This window comes from Labeo rohita, chromosome 18, assembly GCF_022985175.1.
Source record: "Labeo rohita strain BAU-BD-2019 chromosome 18, IGBB_LRoh.1.0, whole genome shotgun sequence".
Classification (NCBI taxonomy): Eukaryota; Metazoa; Chordata; class Actinopteri; order Cypriniformes; family Cyprinidae; genus Labeo; species Labeo rohita.
This window is the reverse complement of record NC_066886.1, coordinates 10,763,960-10,785,537: the sequence shown is the minus strand read 5'-3', so window position 1 is coordinate 10,785,537 and position 21,578 is coordinate 10,763,960. Positions and strand designations below refer to the sequence as shown.

At 35.9% G+C, this 21,578-nt stretch overlaps 3 protein-coding genes across 6 annotated transcripts; 2 read left to right on the top strand and 1 right to left on the bottom strand.

The window, feature by feature from the left end:
* The first annotated feature begins 137 nt into the window (after nucleotides 1–137).
* tbc1d15 (TBC1 domain family, member 15) lies at nucleotides 138–11,009 on the top strand. The gene is made up of 17 exons (XM_051135889.1): nucleotides 138–223; nucleotides 1,204–1,299; nucleotides 1,624–1,695; nucleotides 1,865–2,006; nucleotides 2,125–2,329; nucleotides 5,269–5,371; nucleotides 5,476–5,673; nucleotides 5,776–5,904; nucleotides 7,320–7,423; nucleotides 7,522–7,616; nucleotides 7,727–7,843; nucleotides 8,078–8,178; nucleotides 8,395–8,494; nucleotides 8,593–8,690; nucleotides 8,821–8,937; nucleotides 10,237–10,323; nucleotides 10,443–11,009. Exons 1-17 carry the CDS (start codon nucleotides 200–202, stop codon nucleotides 10,647–10,649), a joined length of 1,995 nt encoding a protein of 664 aa, XP_050991846.1. The 5' UTR covers nucleotides 138–199; the 3' UTR covers nucleotides 10,650–11,009.
* A 995-nt stretch (nucleotides 11,010–12,004) lies between these two features.
* Nucleotides 12,005–17,417, top strand: tph2 (tryptophan hydroxylase 2 (tryptophan 5-monooxygenase)). Its single transcript, XM_051135517.1, has 12 exons — nucleotides 12,005–12,584; nucleotides 12,821–13,465; nucleotides 13,894–14,037; nucleotides 14,117–14,300; nucleotides 14,394–14,533; nucleotides 15,180–15,247; nucleotides 15,950–16,146; nucleotides 16,257–16,392; nucleotides 16,483–16,609; nucleotides 16,836–16,931; nucleotides 17,022–17,155; nucleotides 17,237–17,417. The coding sequence occupies exons 2-12, from the start codon at nucleotides 13,229–13,231 to the stop codon at nucleotides 17,409–17,411; spliced, it is 1,638 nt and encodes a 545-aa protein (XP_050991474.1). The 5' UTR covers nucleotides 12,005–12,584; nucleotides 12,821–13,228; the 3' UTR covers nucleotides 17,412–17,417.
* si:ch211-218c6.8 (apoptosis facilitator Bcl-2-like protein 14) lies at nucleotides 17,407–21,156 on the bottom strand. Of its 4 annotated transcripts, none has more exons than XM_051135518.1 (6): nucleotides 21,068–21,156; nucleotides 20,581–20,725; nucleotides 20,364–20,492; nucleotides 20,187–20,266; nucleotides 18,597–18,848; nucleotides 17,407–18,461 (listed from the first exon to the last, which is right to left on the bottom strand). In XM_051135518.1, the coding sequence occupies exons 2-6, from the start codon at nucleotides 20,702–20,704 to the stop codon at nucleotides 18,420–18,422; spliced, it is 627 nt and encodes a 208-aa protein (XP_050991475.1). In that variant the 5' UTR covers nucleotides 20,705–20,725; nucleotides 21,068–21,156; the 3' UTR covers nucleotides 17,407–18,419. The 4 variants fall into 4 exon arrangements, with proteins under 4 accessions (XP_050991475.1, XP_050991477.1, XP_050991478.1 ...); XM_051135520.1 differs by having other exon boundaries at nucleotides 20,367–20,492; XM_051135521.1 differs by having other exon boundaries at nucleotides 20,602–20,725.
* Nucleotides 21,157–21,578: the final 422 nt, after the last annotated feature.

Genomic DNA, 21,578 nt, shown 5'->3' with positions numbered 1-21,578 from the left:
TTTCAGGGCAACCACGACCAACTTTTAATTATTATTATTATTATTATTATTATTATTATTATTATTATTGAAAACTCGCGTTTTTAAATACGTCAGTGCGCATGCGCGGCGTTGGCCATGCGGAAAATGACTCGTCAGTGTTGTTGTGGATCGCTGACAGGCACGTGAGCGGTGCTACGTAGTCTATTTAGCAGTCGACATGGCGGCCACAACTCCTCCCAAGGTACTGAGCATGCAGTTTTATAAGTCAATACACGGTCAAAACGGCAGATAGCTCAATTTTATCGGTGTTTTTAAGTGGGTTGTGGTGTAGGTACTCTGTTTGACTAGATTTATGAGCTGTCGGTGCTGGGAAATAGATGGTAGACTGGTCTGATAAACTGCTGTGTGTTAGCAACAGTTAGCCTGGCTGCTAACACCCAAACACTCTGACATACTGCTGATAAAACTGCGAAAAACACGGACGTCAGAAGCAGCGTTTACGCTGCCAGTTACACCACAACTGCAATATCTAACGTATTTGAGGCATTCGGACAGTAAAAACTAAAAAAATACAATTGTGTCTGTGCTTAACCAGTGTTGGCTCATGAGCTGGTTGGCAGGTTTATGAAGATCATAATCTAGATAATAAAAATGTTTTAAGCTAGATGACTGACAGTTGAATTCAATCCATAAAAAAAGCTATCTTTCAATATGTCAGATTCTCGTAATGAGCTATTTCTTAGCACTACAGAATCTCATTTTCATTTTCTCGTGTCTCATGTATGAGCAAATACCTTTACCACCATTATGTTTTGATGGTTGAGTGATTTAGCAGTCACAGCTACCAATACCACACGGAGTTAATATGGAAATCATAACATGGAACCTTGTACAATGCTCATGTGGTGCAAGTTATTTTCCAAGGGTTATTTTTAGTTTTTCAGTGATCAGTTTCATGTTTTTTTATTGTAAGTGAGCCTTCAAGAACATTCTGTTTGTGTCGGCATGACAGGAGCTGTCAGTTCCTGAAGTTCAAGCCTCAGGCTGCAGACTAACTTGCCTTTTAAGGCACAGGGAGCGGAGTACTGTAACAGGATCCTGAAATGTTTGTTTTTAGTGACCTATTTAGAAAGAATAACATGTCTGTTCATTGTTAACCAAACTGTGTAATGTTCTCTTAACATATACTTAGTTTAGGTGTATACTTTCTTTGTTTTGCAGGTGGTGTTTGAACACGAGGGAGTCTTCATTCACTCATCTGCAGATGAATCTGAGGATCAGGATTTAATATCGGGGTTCCTCAGGATTGTTGAAAAGGTATGAGCTTTGTCAGTTGCTAGAAATAATATTTAGATTTAATGAGTGTCTTGTTATGGGATTATTATGATTTTCCTAAATTGCGTCAGTGTGACGTACTTAAGATGTTATTCCACATTCTTGTGTCATTGTTAGGACAGCTAATACACTGTCATTCAAACACACGTTAATAAACAATTTTTCAGAAATCATTCTAAGATGTTGATGCTTAAGAAACATTATTATCATTCTTATTATCGTAGTTCATTTGCTGAAAAAACAATTAATTTCATAGCAATCTATCAGTATCTTTCAATATCTTATTTGTTTCTTTTTTATCTGTAGGATGGTGAAACCCTTGTGGAATACAAACCACTGGAGGATGCCGATCCCTCAAACATGCTGTGTGCCTGCAAGGTTTGTTAGTCCACTCATAAATTATGCATTTCCTGTTTCATCTGTGAGATATTTTGCATGTTGACTGAGAGTTTAAATTACTCCTGCAGTTCATCTGTGCTCTCTACTTGCATTCTGATTAGTTCTGGATTAGGATAACCTGATTTTGTTTAAATTTAATTATGGGAAGGACTCCAGCTCAGTGGTGGAGTGGACGCAGAGTTCAGAAGATAACCCTCACCGTCCTCTTGACCATCAGCTGAGCTATGAAACAGAGTGGGACATGATCAACGCTGTCTCGTTCCGGAGAAAAGTGCACTCACATGGAGATGGTAAACAGTTTCACTTACATGAGCCAAATGTGGTTGAACTGCTTTAAAAATACCTCTTTTTGAAGATGGAAATCTGTAATGGTGACCAAGCTTATTATTTATTGTCATATTGTCACAGGTGGATCAAACCACGCAAATGACCGGAACAAGTGGGCCTTCTTTTTTAACGTGTGTGACCTCAGGTCTATCACAGTCAAATGTGAGGGCTGGTCATACATCACTTTCCGCTTGAAGGATGGCACAGCACTACCAGCTATTCATTTCCACCAGGGCGGGAGCGCAGCATTCCTGGATAGCCTGAGGAAATCAGTTCAGATCAACGAGTAAGTGAAGTGTCAGGGGTACATTTAGTCTAAATAGGTCAGGCCTAATCTGTGGCTCAGCCATAGGCAAATATTGTGCAATATCTATTTCAATATCATTCTATTTATGAGAGATCTGAATAGTTTGTTTTTTAATGCAGCAGTAGCCCAGTAGAGTGTAGTCATGAGTTACAGATGTTGAATACCTTATAAGCAGTTCTGCACAGAACCAGCACTCTTAGGATGAGTTATAGTTAAATTATTGTAGAAGAATACAAAATAGGTACGCACATCCAATATACCAATTTGGAGTAGACGTCACAGTTACGTCACTTGCGGTTGCACACACATTTGGTGGCAGAAAAACACTGGTAACAAGAGGGAAATGGTTAAATTCCATCGAATAAGAGAGAAAAATGTTGTGCCTTTGGGTGTCAGAATTGGAATGCAAATCATTGTTATAAAATACTGTCGTCAAAAACGCAATTTGAAACTAAATGCAAGCGTTTAAACGGACATAATATGGATGAAGCCTGCTATGATTGCTCTACTTTTAAAGCATATATTTATTAAACTAACATTTTACATAACATTTACCTATATTTTATCATTTTTACATTATCATTTTACAATTCTGTTTTTTTCCCCTCAAAAATGCAAGTTTGTAGCTCCTAGTTCAGACTTTATAACTCAGCAGTTGTGAGTTTGTCAATTCTGAGGGAAAAAAAGCCTGAAGTGATATAGAAATATAATCTCGAAATTGCGAGTATGAATTTTTAAATTTGAAATATAAAAATTAAAATTACCTTTTTTTGTTCTTTTATTCCATGGCTTCCATAGACTGCTACTTTAACTGTCATTTTCTGCCGCCAGATTGGCTCCTCCCACAAAAAACCATCATCACTGTTTACAAACACCGAAATTGGTCTATACCCAGATTTGGGGCCAGATTTACTAACCACTTGTGCCAACTTAACTTAAAATTTATTGAACTTATTCATGAGAAGTTTTGACCTGTCAGGTCTTTAATCATTGCCTGATGAAGACCTGACTGGTCAAAACTTAGTAATTTAAAATAAAGTAATTTAATATTTTTTTATCCTTAATTGTAAAACCCATAAAGAATGTAATGCTACACTCCTTATGCAGTGGAAAATACAACTAAATATATTAAAATATGAAGAGTTTAAAATTATGTTTTTTATTATGTCATCATGTTTTTATTGTGTTAGTTAGCTGTAATTTTTTTTAGTTATTTTTAAGTTATTTTTCCTTAATCAAAATAACCCATCTGGAGTTTGATTGAGATTAATTAAAATGCACAAACATGATTTTAAAAAGGTTAATGGTAAAAAATAAATATTAATTTTTGAATTTTTGATTATTGAAATCAATTAAATGTGCATTTTTTATCTTTTATTTTTAATTAATAAACAGAGTTGTTTTTTAAACTTAAAGGAGATTTTTGCCAAACGATGCTGACATTTAAAAGCACCAAAATAAACACGCCCACGCACCAATAAGACCTCACCCCTATTTTAATAACTCCGCTCCACACGAACGTACACAACCCTGGCATAACGACGATCGAAGATGACAAACAAGCATATTCAGACTGCAAAATCAACATTACTCACCTATCAAAAAGGTAACGCAACCTCGGCATCCGATTCATGCTCTTCCCGCTCCCTGAGTTCTCTCCGCTGGAAAGCTGCTTCGATATTTACCTCTTGTCTGATTGTAACCCTTCTTCTTAATGTTTTGTTTCTCAGATGTTTTTCTCATTTTTTATCTTCCATTTCTCTCTATCTATAGTCGATCTGCTAATATCCGTCCTGTGCACTCAAAGTGAAAGCTCTCTGCTCTGTATTATAAGACATGCCCCTTACTGCTGATTGGCTACAAGTGTGTTTTGGGACTCGTTCCGTGGTCTGTGGTCAAAAGCGTTTTCCAAAAATTGCTTAGTACACCTTTAATGGTAAATGCCTTACTCTGGTGAAGCTAAATATTGTGTTCAAAACTATACATTGTGTACTTATACTGTGCATTGTTTATTTACCATGTAGTGTATTTTTGTTGTGAGGTTTTGTAATTTTATAAGTTTATTTCATAAAACATCAAAATCTGTAGCCTCTCCCCCTCCACTACATAAGGAAAGCTACAACAGTTGCATGAAGTGGCCACATTTCACACTTCCTGGTTCATTTGAGTGCATTTTTTCTTTTTGGGGTTTTCAGTGTGAGCGCATTGTTCACACTATGAATACTAACAAAAGGCATAGGAAAGTGCATAACAAGCCTTAATAAGCCTTAATTTGGCTTTTACAAAATCATTTGTACTGTCATATCTGATCATCTGATCAGAATCATCTGATCATTTTTTCATTCTTCCAGTTTTTAGATAAAAGTGACCCTTGACCTTTGAATTCACTAAATACCGCAGCCACTAAAATTGACTCACGGAGTTTTTCATCCAAAGATTTCCTCTTTTAAAACTGAACACATCAAACTGCAACCCAATCTGCATGCAAACGAGACCTAGTATCTCGCCACCTTTGAGGAAGTCCAGCATGTGTTCTGTGGCGAAAGGCCGTGAGCGTGATTCATGTAAGGTCGAACAGCAGCTGTTCGTTTAGAGTTAAGGCTTTATAAAAGGGACAGGAAGACACTCCTCTCCTCTGCGTTAAATATCACACCAGATTAAATCCGGCAGTAAGCATGCTGAATTCAGCGCTGGCGAGGAAAAGATAGCTGTTATTAAAGTTCTTATCTGAGTCTCCATAATGAAACATAGGCTTGGCTTTGTCTGCTCGGCTTCTCCCGTCATTCAAACCCCAGAGTGATATGACCAGTGATGTCATGTGTTTACAATTCGAATACTTGTTTTTATGTGTACTCTTCAAATTATGATGGTATTACTTTAAGATTATGCAATTAAGAAAGATTATCTGTCTTTCAAAGGAGTCCCGATGATGAAAGTGTTTTGATTGTCAGCACCTACAGCAAAGCCTTCTCACAGTCCTTTGAGAATCTTTTGGATGATTCAAACTATGGCTTTGTACAGGTTTGTGATTTGCACTGGAAATTCTAATAGTGACCATATAAAAATACTCATTAATGTGATTGAATGCAGTATTATATTCACAGTATTATTCACTCTCCAACCAGAAATTCAAGAAAGATCCTTACACAACAACACTTGGTGGCTTCTCCAAAGTCACAAACTACCTCTTTGATGCATTTCGGGCGCCTGAATTGGAGTGTCAGCAGAGGCCTGCTGAGGAGGTGGCAGATTTGTTGGGAGAGCTCATTCCTGGACTAGAGATTAACCAGCAGGAAGAGCCTGGATTTGAAGTCATCACCAGAGTGAGTGCAGCCCAAACTTTGACTCGGTTGAGTCTAGACATGAGGAATCCTGTACAAAAAAATACTCTTATGGTAAACTGATTTGAGGTGTCTTTGTTCCAGCTTGATCTGGGACCGAGGCCAGAGGTGCAAAGAAGGGGGCCAGTAACAATGGAGGAATGGGCAAAGTACCAGGACTCAGAGGGAAGAATAACCAATGTACCTCACTTAAAAGATGTTATATTTAAAGGGGTAAGAAGTTACCTTGAATATCTTCCTGTAGCCCATTAATGTACGTAATATCTGGCCCACAGGATATTCTTTGCCTGTTGCCTATGCTGGTTGTGGTCTTTGAACATTCTTCCCCTTTTTCACTGTAGTCTTTAGCTGTCACCTTTTTGATTGTGGTTTTATTACCTCAGCTTTACCCTTGTTAACCGCTTTTGTTAACCTTTGTGGTAGATTTGTGCCTTTGTTCCGCATCGTAAAGGAAATCACATACCCTACCTACCATTTATTTGATTAGTAAAAAGGTTTTAATATTGTAACACATTATTATTGTGATGACAGATGAATTTCCAACAGCCATTACTTCAGTCCTTAATGTCATAATCATTCTAATATGCTGATTTGGTGCTCGGCTTTAGTTAGAAATGGTTGTATCAAGGTTGAAACTTAATTTTGAACAAATTTTTTTCAGCACATTTTTTTCTGGATTTTTTTTTCTTTCTGGATTCTTTGGATTCCCTGGATTTATTTCTAGATTCTTTGAAGTTCAGAAGGACAAAATATAAATTCTTTTTGTAACAGTATAAATGTTTTACTGACACTTTTTTATCAGTTTAATGCATCCTTGATGAATGAAAGTACTAATTTCTTATTAAAAAATGTTTTACTCATTCTACATCAAAAACAAAACATTTTATTAAAGGTTTAACAAAAAAAAAAAAACATTTCTGAGGACCTATAAAATGTTTTGTTTTTGTTTTTTTACCAAATTCTGTGATTTCCATTAATTTCTGGATGTCTGATTTCATCCAGTTTTAGTAGTTTGTAATTGAATCTCTAATTAATGTATTTAATAAAACTTGAATTTATTATTATTCATGTATTTATTTATTTTATTTTATTTTATTTTTAAAATTCTGTATTTTTCCTCTAAATAAATTCCAGTAAATTTTTTAGTAATATTTTTAATTTTCCTTAAAAAATATTTTAATTTAATTTAATAATAATTTTATTAGTAGTAGCAGTGCTATCATTACATTAAGGAATTTTATTTTAGTCACAGTTTGTTCAAGTTAAACCCAATTCTATTTTATTTATATAAAATATTTAATTATGTTTTATTTTGACTAATTTCTGAATTTCTGTTTGTTTGTGATATGACAATAGTTTTTCTCAAAAGAAACTGTAAAATGCTTAAGAAGTGACTCTCATAGAAGTTTGAGAGAGTATGTTTGTGTTTATATTCTCTTGTATTGAGGCGGCAGAGGCTCCGCAAGTGATGCAGAACATGCAGGATTCATGTTTAAATAAAGCTGTTGTAGTGTCCGATGTTTCTTCCTTTCACTTAACACCAGACCTGTTTAGACATGTCTAGTGAACCTGTTTCAAAATATTTCAGACACTGTAGTTTATCAACGCTGCTGATTTGATCTCAACAGGGCCTTTGCCATGCAGTGAGAAAAGAGGCTTGGAAATTTTTGCTTGGCTATTTTCCATGGAACAGCACTCATGAAGAAAGGAAGCTCCTGCAAAAGAGAAAAACGTATGCATGTTTTCCTCAGAGTATCTACAGCGTTTGATTTAAAGCTCCATTCTTATCAGACTAGGCATACATAACATCATGTGTTCTCCTTTTAACAGTGATGAATACTTCAGAATGAAGCTCCAGTGGAAATCAGTAAGCGAAGAGCAGGAAAGGAGAAACTCAAGGTTACGAGATTACAGAAGCCTTATTGGTGTGTATTTCATTACATCGCAAGTTTTATCCTTTAGTTGTTTTAAAAATGCTCTTCATGCTTTTCATTACCTGAATGAAGCTCAATTTGAGTTGTTGAATTTTTTTTAGAAAAAGATGTGAACCGAACTGACCGAAATAATAAGTTTTATGAAGGCCTGGACAACCCTGGCTTGATATTACTACATGACATACTGATGACTTACTGCATGTACGACTTTGATCTAGGCAAGTGACTACATGTGTTTGAAACATCATTCAGTGCAGCTTTTCTTAATAAAAAAGATCTGTTATGTATACTCCCATGCTGATACCTTGTTTTTACCAATCATTTAAAAACAACCCTTCTGTTTATGTCAGTGTGATTTTAATTGCACATCCAGTTATTTAGATTATGGATAATGTTAAGTGCTTTTCAGTGTCGTGTTGCTTGTATTTACCCAGTTTCTTGTTCCTGCGCAGGGTATGTGCAGGGCATGAGTGATCTGCTGTCTCCCATCCTCTTTGTGATGGAGAATGAAGTGGATGCCTTCTGGTGCTTTGTTTCCTTCATGGATGAAATGGTAATGCAATGTGTTTGTTACAGCACATCTCTCTTTAGCACTCGGGTTTGCTGGGTATGAGAAGATTTGGCCGCATCAATAAAGCATGTTTCTGTCCTCACGCTATTGTTGTTGTGCGCAAGCACATTTAATGGACTTGATTGTCCTACAAAAGGCTTACTTGTAGTTGTTCAGGAGAAAGTTTTGGTTTTTTATAACTGTTCGTGTTTGTTACAGCATGAAAACTTTGAAGAGCAGATGCAGGGGATGAAGACTCAACTAATCCAACTCAGCACTTTGCTTCGGCTGCTAGATCTTGCCTTCTGGAACTATCTAGGTAAGATATAAGAGGAAGACTAATTAGAAATGACTTTACAGGATTCTGTGACCATTAGTAGCCAATGTGTTCTTTTCTGTGTTTATGCGGTTTTGCAGAGGCACAGGATTCTGGGTACTTATATTTCTGTTTTCGCTGGTTATTGATCCGATTTAAGAGAGAGCTACATTTTCAGGACGTCCTACGCCTTTGGGAGGTGTGTAATAACTATTGCCCATCTGTACTGTTTTGTCAGTACACAGCAGCTACTGGCTGTGGTCATGTTGATTAACTGTTTTATTGGCATTTGATTTAATGTTTTATTTAATTTATATTTTCTCGTTCAGGTCATGTGGACCAGACTGCCTTGCCAAAACTTTCACCTTCTGGTGTGCTGTGCCATTTTAGACTCAGAGAAACAAAAAATTATGGACAGAAAATATGGATTCAATGAAATCCTGAAGGTTAGTGTTAACTGTATCTTATACACTACCATTCAAAGTTAAATTCAAATTTAGAAATGTGAAATTTTGAATGAATACTTTTATTTAGCAAGGATGCATTGACAGTAAAGAACTATTCTAATGTTACAAAAGTGTTCAACTTAAAAAAATGCTGTTCTTTTAAACTTTCTGTGTGTCAAAGAATATATCACCATTTCAAACAAAAAATATTACATAGCACAAGTGTTTTTTAAGGATTAGTTCATTCCAGAATTCAAATTTCCTGATAATTTAGTCACCCCTATGTCATCGAAGATGTTCATGTCTTTCTTTCTTCAGTTGAAAAGAAACAATTTTTGAGGAAAACATTCCAGGATTTTTCTCCATATAGTGGACTTCAATGGGGATCAACGGTTGAAAATCCAAATTACAGTTTCAGTGCAGCTTCAAAGGTCTCTATATGATCCCAGCTGAGGAATAAGGGTCTTATTTAGTCAAACAATTGGTCGTTTCTCCCCCCCCAAAATAAAACTGTATATGCTTTTTAACCACGAATACTTTCTCAACTTCACGCATTACGTAGGTGGAAGTAGTGACCCAGTGTCTACAAAGCAAACATGCAAAAAGTCAAATGGCCTTTACAAAAAAAAGATAAAACAACAGTGTTGGACGATTTTAAAGTTGGAGGAAAAAATGAGATGGAGTTTTTCACCCTGATCTACCTTTTTGAACCGGAGTACACAGATGAAGGACTTTTCAAACGTGAATACGAAATGCGTGAAATCGTAACCGTGCATCGCACAGCTAGTGCAAGATGAGCATTTGTGGTTAAAAAGTATAGAAATTTGTATTTTTTTTTAGAAAATGACCTATTGTTTTGCTAGAGAAGACCCTTATTCCTCGCCTGGGATCATGTAGAGCCCTTTGAAGCTGCATTGAAACCCCTTTATCCCAATTGAAGTCCACTATATGGAGAAAAATCCTGAAAATTTCCTCAAACCTTAATTTTGTGTTTTTAAGAGTAATGGCTACTGAAAATACAGCTTTGCCATCACAGGAATAAACTACATTTTAAAATTTATTTAAATAGAAAACACTTATTTTAAAGTGTTATATTTCACAATATTAGAGGTTTTACTGTATTGTATCAAATAAATGCAACCTTGGTAAGCATTAGAGATTTTTATGAAAAACCTTACAAAAAGAAACATACCAACCCCAAAATATGAACGGTAGTTTGTATGTTTTATAACATACATAAATTAGCTTTAGAAATTTTATTAGTGGAGAAATTCTTCACCTGTTATGTTTTCTTTACAGCATATAAATGAACTCTCCATGAAACTAGACATTGAAGAAATCCTTATCAAATCAGAAGCTATCTGCATGCAGATAAAGAATTGTAAGGTAAGTCCTAAGCATGATTGCATTTAGTGGGGTATGTGATCTATAACACTTTTTTTTTCTCAGTATTATGTGATTATTTTATCCCGTTAATACAAGAATCTCTTCTGATTCCCTCTAAGGACTTGCCCCATTCAGTGAGTGAGATTCTGGGTCTCAACACAGTCGCTGAACCCTCAGCAGCATTAGAAACCAGTGAATATGGAATACTTGAGTCACCTCAGACCTCACCGAGATCCACACACAGACAAGATCACCTCGTCTCAAACGGCCACAGCCACTTAAAAGAAACAACACACAACGGCTGCAAAGTAGCCTTCATTTCCTAGTGTACAGCACTACGTGATGTATATTACAGATTTTATAGCCCCCATATTCCAGCAAGATGAACAGTATTGGGTGTCATGTAGATATTTGCTACCAAATGCCACATTGTAAAATATCCCAGAGAAAATATATGAATGTAAAACTAGGATCCAAAAGGATCCCCAAAGCATTATTTTTGTAATATCTTGTACCATATTGTCTTTCATTGAAATAATCATTCCTTCTCATTGTACTGAGAGAGTTTTCATAATGTTTAAATGGTGGGGTATCCATTGTTGAATATTATATATTTTTTGTTCTTATCAGTTTGCCCTTTTCCTAAATAATTCAGATTCAAATTAAAATCTGTCTTCCTTCCATTAGATTGTGAGTTATATTTATATTACACCTTCTGTTTTCTTTGTTTAGTGAAATGAGCCTTTTTGTATTATGTACAGTTGAAGTCAAAAGTTTACATACACCTTGCAGAATCTGCTAAATGTTCAGTATTTTACCAAAATAAGAGGGATCATATAAAATGCATGTTATTCTTAATTTAAATAAGATATTTCACATAAAACATGTTTACATATAATCCACAAGAGAAAATAATAGTTAAACTTATAAAATTGACCCCATTCAAAAGTTTACATCCACTTGATTCTTAATTCTTGATCCACAGCTGTGTGCTTTTTTTTTTAATGATAGTTGTTCATGAGTCCCTTGTTTGTCCTAAATAGTTAAACTGTCTGCTGTTCTTCAGAAAAATCCTTCAGGTCCCACAAATTCTTTGGTTTTTCAGCATTTTTGTGTATTTGAACCCTTCCGACAATGATTGCATGATTTTGAGATCCATCTTTTCACACTGAGGACAACTGAGGGACTCATATGCAACTATTACAGAAGGTTCAAACATTCACTGATGCTTCAGAAGGAAAAACAATGCTTTTCACGCAGGGGATGAAAACTTTTGAACAGAATGAAGATGTGTAAATTTTTGCCAAAATATCATATTTTTCATTTAGTACTGCCCTTTAGAAGCTACAGAAGATACTTACACGTTTCCCAGAAGACAAAATAAGTTAAAATTATTTAATTATATTTAAATATTTAAATTGAAAAAGTTTTCACCTGCCTGCTCTTAATGCACCGTGTTTCCTTCTGTCCCATCAGTGAGCGTTTGAACCTCCTATAATAGTTGTGTATGAGTCCCTCAGTTGTTTTCTGTGTGAAAAGATGGATCTCAAAATCAATGATTTTTGGAAAGGGTTCAAATACATAAAAATGCTAAAAAACCTAATAATTTGTGGGACTTGAAGGATTTTTCTGAAAAACAGCAGACAGTTTAACTGTTCAGGACAAACAAGGGACTCATGAACAACTAACACTCAGGTAAAAGTATTAAGAATCAGGAGTATGTAAACCTTTGAACGAGGTAATTTTTGTAATTTCAACTATTATTTTTTTCTTGTGAACTATATGTAAATGTCTTATATGTGAAATATCTTATTCAGGTCAGTACTTAAAAAAATAACATGAATTTGTATCCTTATTTTGGAAAAATAATATTTTGCAGATTCTGCAAGGTGTATGAATACTTTTTACTTCAGCTGTATTAGGAAAGAGTACTTTGTAATTAGTTGGTCACCTTAGATAAAAGACCCACAAAAACACAACAATTTAACCATCACGATAGACACCATAAACCAAAACAAGTTCAACTGGCATGTAAATGTGGTGTGAGATTCAAAGTTGGCAGTCTTCATTCATTCGGCCTGCTATGACATTTGCAGATGAGATGGAGCGACGCTGAAAATACTGATTGAGGATGAAATGTCTTTTATCCACTCGTAACCACATCCCACAACAAAGACACACCGAATCAACTTCCATCTCTTTCATTTCCTGTTCCACAGGAAATTGCCTCAGAGGAAGCTGATAGCTCACTGCTCATCGCAGTAATGTTATCTCTCTCCTAGCTCCCTTTCATTAAAGAAACGGCAGCATTTTGTGCACTGACAAACACGCTCATTCACCAAACCCATAAACAACGTGCATCTGTGGTCAAAAGGCAGTTTGCCCTGAATGCATTTTGCTTACAATGATGTTTACATAAATAATGCTGACATTTAAGTTCATAGTTTATGGAAAGGATTGCTCTAATCTCACTACATTTGTCTTGCTTTCTATATAGAACGTGTTTCTAAATCCTGACTCGGAAGGACTGTACGAAGGCCTTTATATCAAAAAAAATGACGGGTCCTGTTTGCTGTTATCTCCCCCTCTCCTCCCCGTTTATGGAAATCTGAATTATTTTGCTCTAGATTCATTTCTCCTAGAAGGTGAGATGAGCTTATCCACTTCAATCAGGGCTTGGACGTGTCGACATTTCCTAATGGAGCAGCCATCCCCTCAAAAGCTAATATGAGCGATTGCCTACCCCTTGAGACAGTGGCCCTTCTCAACGTCATTCGTCACAGTATATAATCCCAGCTCTGATACCGCCGGGGGAGGAGTGTCAGGTACTGTGGCACATGCAAAGAGCTCCCAGTCATCTCTGAAGGGGCAGCTTAAGGAGACAATAACACCTTCGACTTATGAGATGCAGGGAAAGAAGGCATCTCAAGAAACAGCAACTATGTCCTCTGAACTACAAACTAACCCGAAGGGGCCGCAGACAGCCCCTAAATCACCTATTGGGCTTCTTAGGAAAAGGGGTCAAGAAGCAATTCCAAAGATGCAACCCGCTATGATGATGTTCTCTAGCAAATACTGGGCTCGGCGAGGTATGTCTTTGGATTCAGCAATGTATGACCAGCAACATCTTGCAGCCTCCATGGTGAGTACTGGACAGTTTTGATGGACCATCTTTTGGGCATCAAATTGCCAAAAATTTATTTAAATTTGTGGAATATATTAAATTATTGTCACTGATTTACACTGGAAAGTGCAATTAGTTGCTGTAGTGTGCTTTACTACAAAATTAATATAGTAACTGAAAGCCTGGGTAGCTGGAACTGGGCAATGTTTTGACATTGAAAAAACAGAAATTGGTCAAAGGTCAAAGTTAAGGTCACAACAAAAACACACTAAATCAACTTCCACCTCTTTCCTGTTCCACAGGCCTCTGTGTAAATTCTTCTTTTGAGGTTAATTACCACCCTTAATGCTTGTAAACAAATTACTTTTTAAAAGAAATAAGCTTTTCTCTTAACCCAGCTCTGCATCTTAAGAGTTTTATATTCACTAAGCAACACCTCCACGCAGCTCCGCAGGACATCCTTTAATCGGATAGATGAAAGACCTGACAAAGAAGAACCGAAATCCACTCATGACCTTGGGAAATTAGCAGTGATTTTCTCTCTGAAGAATGAAGTTGGCTGTCTGGTGAAAGCGCTGAGGCTCTTTCAGGTTAGTGAACACCAAGTATATGTAATGCATGGTACATATCGAATAACCAAAGTGATATCCTGCCGTCGAATGTTTATAGGAAAAGCATGTGAATTTGGCCCACATCGAGTCTCGGAGATCCAAGAGACTCTCCAATGAGGTGGAGATTTATGCAGAGTGCAACTGCACGAAGAAAGAGTTCAACGAGTTAGTGCAGCACCTGAAAGACCACGTCAACATCGTCTCATATAACACACCTCAACACGTGTGGTCTGCAGAGACTGGTAAGCCTGAAATCAGTGATTAGAAGAATAGCCATTGTAACTGTGCTCTGGCTTTGTGACAATGTTGCTGATTCATCTGACTGTTTATTCCAGACTGTTTGGACTGTGTGTGCGTTTTGGGTGGGTTGCCAGATGGGGAAGGAATACCATGGTTTCCTCAAAAGATCTCAGAGCTGGACCAATGCTCTCATCGAGTGCTAATGTATGGCTCGGAACTGGATGCTGACCATCCAGTAAGTAAATTTGTTTAGTAATTGTTTAGTAGCTCAACGGTGGAGTGAATGAAACCGTGTCCCAACAAGCAATATATTCTGTTTATTCATACATTATACAATATACATTAATATTCAGTAATGCAATTGTGAATTTAATCCACCTTTTTCCTTAATGCAGAAGTAAGCCTATAGGTGAGACTTCTGGTTCATTAACCACTATAGGGACATAGCGAGAACAATGACAAAGTGTAGTAAACAGTAAAACTGTTTGCACTAAAAAACATGGTTCTAATAATTATGATAATATGTTAAAATAATATGGTAAGACACACCAATTTGCAATATCAAGCCGCAAAACGCAGTTTTTTACAGCTAAAAATAGCTGGATGCGGCTGAGACACCCATAAAATGTACAAATGGCCACACCCACTCTTACAGGAAGAAAAAAGGTAGATACTTTCTAAATGTAATAATACATTTTTAACATTTAAAGCTGATTAATGGGAGTTAACCAGTGAATAATAGTATATTAGTATATAGTATAGTATTATTACATTAACCTAGATTTTAAAAAATTGTTCAGAATTGTACATGATACCCAATGCATTAACTAAAGTTAAAAATGAAACCTTATTATGAAGTGATTATTTGTTTTTTGTTGCAGGGCTTCAAAGACAAAGTATATCGGGAGAGGAGGAAGTACTTTGTGGAGGTTGCAATGAACTACAAATTGTTAGTATGATTCATAATATACTTTATATATTGTTGTGTAGTTGATTTTGCTATTGAGTTCTTGTAGACATTTCTTCGTGAAATGTCCACAACATGCTTTGATTAAAATTCCTCAGTGGTTGTGTACCTTGTCAAAAACAACTCTATTCACAGCGAGCCGTTTCGGTGTATGTCTCTTTAAATGCTAATGAGCTACTGCTCACCCCACCCCTCTCTTCCATTTTTTCTGTGTATTCAAAAACAAAACACCAAAAATAAAACTAATCCACTGCGTCCTCAGTGGCTATAATTTTGGGTGAAAATTAAGACGCTTATGTTCTTTTACATCCAACTACAAAAAACCTGCATAACTTACAAAACGTTGTCGCTACAGCTGCTTGAACGTGGAGAAAATAGCGGACAGCATACTACTGGCCGAGGACAGAGATATGCTAAAAAGGGACAGTCCGTCAGCGGTTGTGGGCGGGGCTTGAGCAGTATGACATCATACTGTTCAGAAAATCAAAATGGCTTGATAACTGAGACTGTTTAGGTTTTTGGGGGATTTAAAAAAGGAGTGAATGTATTTTTATCATTGCAGGGTGGTTGTGTCCATACACTAAGAAACATTTATATGCAAACTGACTACCAAATAACAGAAAAATTGCTGAGTTTTTTCCATTTCTTCCTTAATATAACACTAAATATTTTTTTGTTTAACAGTGGGCAGCCCATCCCACGTATAGAATACACAGAAGAGGAAGTGAAGACATGGGGAGTGATTTTCAGAGAGCTTACAAAACTCTATCCAACTCATGCCTGCCGCGAGTATTTAAAAAACCTCCCTCTTCTCACAAAGCATTGTGGGTACAGAGAGGACAACATCCCACAGCTGGAAGATGTGTCTCGATTCCTACGTGGTAAAAAAAATATGTGAAAGTCACATTCATTCAATTACTTTCTACTTGCATTATGGCTTCATTCATTTAAAAAGTCAACACTGTGAAAATTTTCATTGTGAACATTTCAGATAGATCAGGATTTACCGTACGACCTGTGGCTGGATATCTGTCACCACGAGACTTTCTGGCCGGTCTGGCTTATCGAGTGTTTAATTGCACTCAGTACATTCGTCACAGCACCGATCCTCTCTACACACCAGAACCGTGAGTATAAACCCACACTGATGATTCATTTGTAAAAAATGTAGTTTATCTTTATCACCTCTAACCTCTAAACTGTTCTTATGTTTTCAGGGACACCTGCCATGAACTGCTGGGTCACGTACCTCTCCTGGCAGATCCCAAGTTTGCTCAGTTTTCTCAAGAAATTGGCCTTGCATCTCTAGGTGCTTCAGATGAGGATGTGCAGAAACTGGCAACAGTAAGTATGACAGCAGCTTATTGAATTCCTAAATGTCATTTCGAACTTGACTGACAGTCAAATCTGAAATAAAAAGGTCACTGACGTTTTTCATGGCATAAAGTTTGATCTATGGTGTTAAGTCACATGCATTTGCATTGAAATAAGATCACTGGCTCTGCATGGCAGACTCCAGTGAGAGACAATTAGATCTGGGCAAAACTTTTGCAACATCTTTTTTTTCCAGTGCTATTTCTTCACAATTGAATTTGGACTGTGCAAACAAGAAGGCCAGTTGAGAGCCTATGGAGCAGGTCTGCTGTCTTCTATTGGAGAGTTGAGAGTATGAAGCCCTTTGTTAACTATATTTATGCAGCTCAAGTGTTAAATGTCAAGTTTGTAAGTGAATGAATCATCCTCTTTGATTACGCAGCATGCGTTGTCTGACAAAGCAAAGGTGAAGATGTTTGATCCCAAAACCACTTGCTACCAGGAGTGCCTCATTACAACATTTCAAGATGTTTATTTTGTCTCTGAGAGTTTTGAAGAGGCAAAAGAGAAAATGAGGTAAATATATCTATTCAGTCAAATTAAAAATAATGACTTAAGACTTCACAATGTCAATTAATGTCGTTTCTGTCTCAACAGGGAATTTGCTAAAACAATAAAAAGGCCTTTTTCTGTCTACTACAACCCGTACACCCAAAGCATCGATTTACTGAAGGACACCAGGAGCATTGAGAACGTGGTTCAAGATCTTCGCAGCGACCTTACCACCGTCTGTGACGCTCTGGGAAAAATGAACACGTACCTCGGTATCTAGCTAGTCAGAGTCAGTTCTTTATTGTAGAAGCTGCATTGTTTTACATGATTTCATTCAAATTCCATCAATACTGTTACATCTGCAGTGATGTTGATTATCTGGGTTAAATGTCCATTAGTCTTGGCTTGTTATGAGGATGTATGCCACATAAATTAAGGTGTGAAATATTGCAAACATAGTCATCATATGGCATTCCAAACCAGTCATTACAAAGACACTAAAGGAAACACAAATGAAAAGAAAGCGTTCAGTATTTATCTAGTTTTTGCCTCTTTGTGCCGAATGTTGTGCTTAAGACAGAATTATAACAAATTTATGTGTTTATTTCAACCTCATAGCAAATGAAGGCAGGTACTTACATGTAATAATGATTAAAAAAAAAAAAAAAGCACATTAAGCGTTATTCTCATTCCGGTGGCATCCTCTGATTGTAAAGAGTATGTTTGTGATGCTTTATTTGTTCCAACTTCTCAGTCAATAAAGCATTATATTTTAGCATTATATTTTGACCTGCTTTTTAGAAACACATTTTATTCATAACACTAAATTTTATATCATAATAAAAGTAAAAAAAAATCTAGATTTATCAAATATGTATTTTTTATATTTTATAAGTATATTATAATATAATAAACAATATCAATATTTTTAATCAATATCCACTTTATTTGTACCATAAGAGTGTGCGCAGTCATTTGTAAATTTTATGGGTCTGGCTTCTGGTCTTATCCGCGTACAGCTATTTTTAGTCATACAAAACAGTTTGTTTTGCTGCTTGATATTGCAAATTGGTGTCATACCATATTATTTTTTTGTAGTGCAAACAGTTGTACCATTTACCGCATGTTTTTATTCTTCTCATTATTTCCCTATAGCGGGTAATAAACCTGAAGTCTCACCCATAAGCTTACTTCCGCATTGAAGAAAAAGATGTGTGTATATATATATATATATATATATATAAATCAATTTGATCACTAAAAGCCATATGTTTCACAGTATATCTTGTCAATGGACCTCTTCATCATCGTCATCCTCAAAGGCTTTCTCCTACATTAAGTAAGAGATTACTTGTGATTAGTGTATTGAGCATTATTGTAATTATTTTATTTAGTAAACTGCATTCATTTCTAGTAAAATTATTTATTTGAAATTGTTTTTTAAACATAAAGCATAAACTCTCACCCAGCCACCGTGCTGTTTAACCCAGGGAGCGAAGTATTCCTGCAGGTACTGAGCTCCGTATCCCATGGCTCTGTTCATGGGTTGTAGGTCCAGGGCTTTGAGTCTGCTGGTGACCTCAAAGGCTAGGGCGATCTCCTCACGTTTACTTCCTCCTTGTACTACACTTGTGATGAAGGTTTTGGTCAGTTTTTTAAAGACGTCGTAAGAGAAAGTACGCTGCAGGTATCCTTTAAGCTCATGGTTGCTCAGAATCTGAGAAAGACATTTAAGAGCAGGAAAAGGTTTTAGGACAGCGCACCAAACAGCTACAGTTGAGGTCAAACGTTTACATACACCTTGCAGAATCTGCAAAATGTTAATTATTTGACCAAAATAAAAGGGATCATACAAAATGCATGTTATTTTTAATTTGAATAAGATAATTCACATAAAAGATGTTTACATAAAGTCCACAAGAGAAAATAATAGCTGAATTTATAAAAATGACTCCACAGCTGTGTTTTTGAGTCCCTTGTTTGTCTTAAACATTTAAACTGCCTGCTGTTCTTCAAAAACATCCTTCAGGTCCCACAAATTCTTTGGTTTTTCAACATTTTTGTGTATTTGAACCTTTTCAGCATTAACTGTATGATTTTGAGATCCATCTTTTCACACTGAGTACAACTGAGGGATTCATATGCAACTATTAAATAAGTTTTAAATGCTCACTGATGCTCCAGAAGAAAACAAAACATGCATTAACAGCCGGGGGTAAAAACTTTTGAACAGAATGAAGATTTCTACATTTTTTTTTTTTTTTTACATTTAGTACTGCCCTTCAGCTACAGACAATACTTACATGTTTCCCAGAAGACAAAATAAGTTCAATTTACCCTGATCCTCAAATTCAAAAAGTTTTCACCCCCAGCTCTTAATGCATGGTTTTTCTTTCTGAAGCATCACTGAGCATTTGAACCTGCTGTAATAGTTGCATATGAGTCCCTCAATTGTCCTCAGTGTGAAAAGATGGATCTCAAAATCGTAGTCATTTTTGAAGTTTAAATACACACAAAAATGCTGAAAAACGAAAGAATTTGTGGGACCTAAAGATATTTCTGAAGAATAACAAGCAGTTTAACAGTTCAGGACAAACAAGGGACTCAAAAAACAGATGTGGATCATTCAACAAAACAGTATTAAGAATCAAGTGTATGTAAACAGGGTAATTTTTATCAATTCAACTATTATTTTCTCTTGTGGACTATATGTAAACATATTTTCTTCTATCTTTCTCAGGTCAGTCCTACATAAAATATATAACACTTTTTATGATCCCTCTTTCTTTCTTACTTTGGTAATATAATTACAATTTTGCAGATTCTGCACAGTGCATGCAAACTTTTGACCTCTGAGCTGTATTTTACAGCTTTGATTGTGACTCTTTAATAAGTATTATTATCTTTTATAATTGATTTTCATAATATTTCATAATACTTTTTACTGAAGTCTTACATTTGGTTTGTATCTATTAAGTTCCAAATTCCAAACATCAAAATATATGGAACAAAAACTAACCAGTTAGACTACAGACTGGACAGAAATCATGTTTACCTTTTCATTTAAGTTGTCCCCTGATTTCTTCAGTAAGTCAACAAGCTTCTCTATAACATCTTGGTCAACATCTTTATCACCTATAACGAGGCCGGAGCACAAATACAATCTGGATAATCAATACTGTTATACAAGTTTATATTTCGATGACTGATTGTGTATAACAGTACACTTTACCACTATCTGCCTCTATTCCTTCATCAGCATTAAGTCTTCTGTCTACAGGCTGGAGTAGTTCTTCGTCAAGAAGTCCGTTGTCTACAATCTGGGTCAGTTTTTCAGCCACATCACTAAATTTCTCATCACCTGTTTTCAAGACACAACATTAAAATGAGAATAAATGTTATAATACTGTCAGAAACAGATGTCAAATACAGTATTTCTCTGGTCTAACCTGCATCGAAGCTGTACATACAGGCACTTTGCCTCAATCTGGTCTGTGGTTTCCTCCTCTTCTGGCAATATGTTTCAAGCAATCGATATTCATCACTAGTTATTAAAGGTAAATCACCTTCCATCACGTGAACCAACTACTTCTGCTGATCAGATAAAGAAACAGGACATTTTACTTGTTATGCTACATGTCACATCCGCAAATAAAACGTAATCAATCGCTCGTAATCAATACTTATTAACATTTCGTATCTAAAAAGACTTATCTAAACTAAAGCTAAGTTATGAAGCTCCAGTTTAAACTTTACACCACGTCACTGATCACGTCTTGTCTAACGTCAAGTTACGTTTGTTCCTCTGACTCTGGTTTTACCTGAAAACGCACATTGCTGTAATTCTTTAATCGGACCGCATTAAATCTATTGAATGAATGTAAAAGCGACGTGATCTCTTATTATCTTAACAGAAAATACTGCAACAAAACTTACCGGGACACCGGGCAAAGCTTTCCTGAGAGTTGGAGACGTACAACTTACTGTACATTCGAACGTACGCCCGTGTAGTTGTGACGTCTTACCTACCCGGAAGTTTTGTACGTAAGTTAACAGTTACAGCTGTGGTTGCTGCTTTCATTATCTTTTCTTTTGTCATTCATGTTGTTTTTGGTTTATGTTCGACTGACGTTCATCACGTACAGTTTTTAAATGTGTTAAAAATATTGCTTTCTTCTACTTTTTATTTTATTTTTGTTTTCACAATTTACAACAATGAAGTATAATATCGCATAAAAATAAGATGTGACTGCAAACATCATTTTATAGCGTTTTAAATAATTATTATTAAAGATAGCAGTGGCACCAGGTTTCCTTAATCTCATTTTATGGTTTGCATAATTAACTAGTTACACTAGCAGAATTTTGATGAAAATTCTAATTTGTCTTGCATCTGTTGTTTATGTTAAAATGCACGTTTATAATAAGCTAAATAATTATGACATCT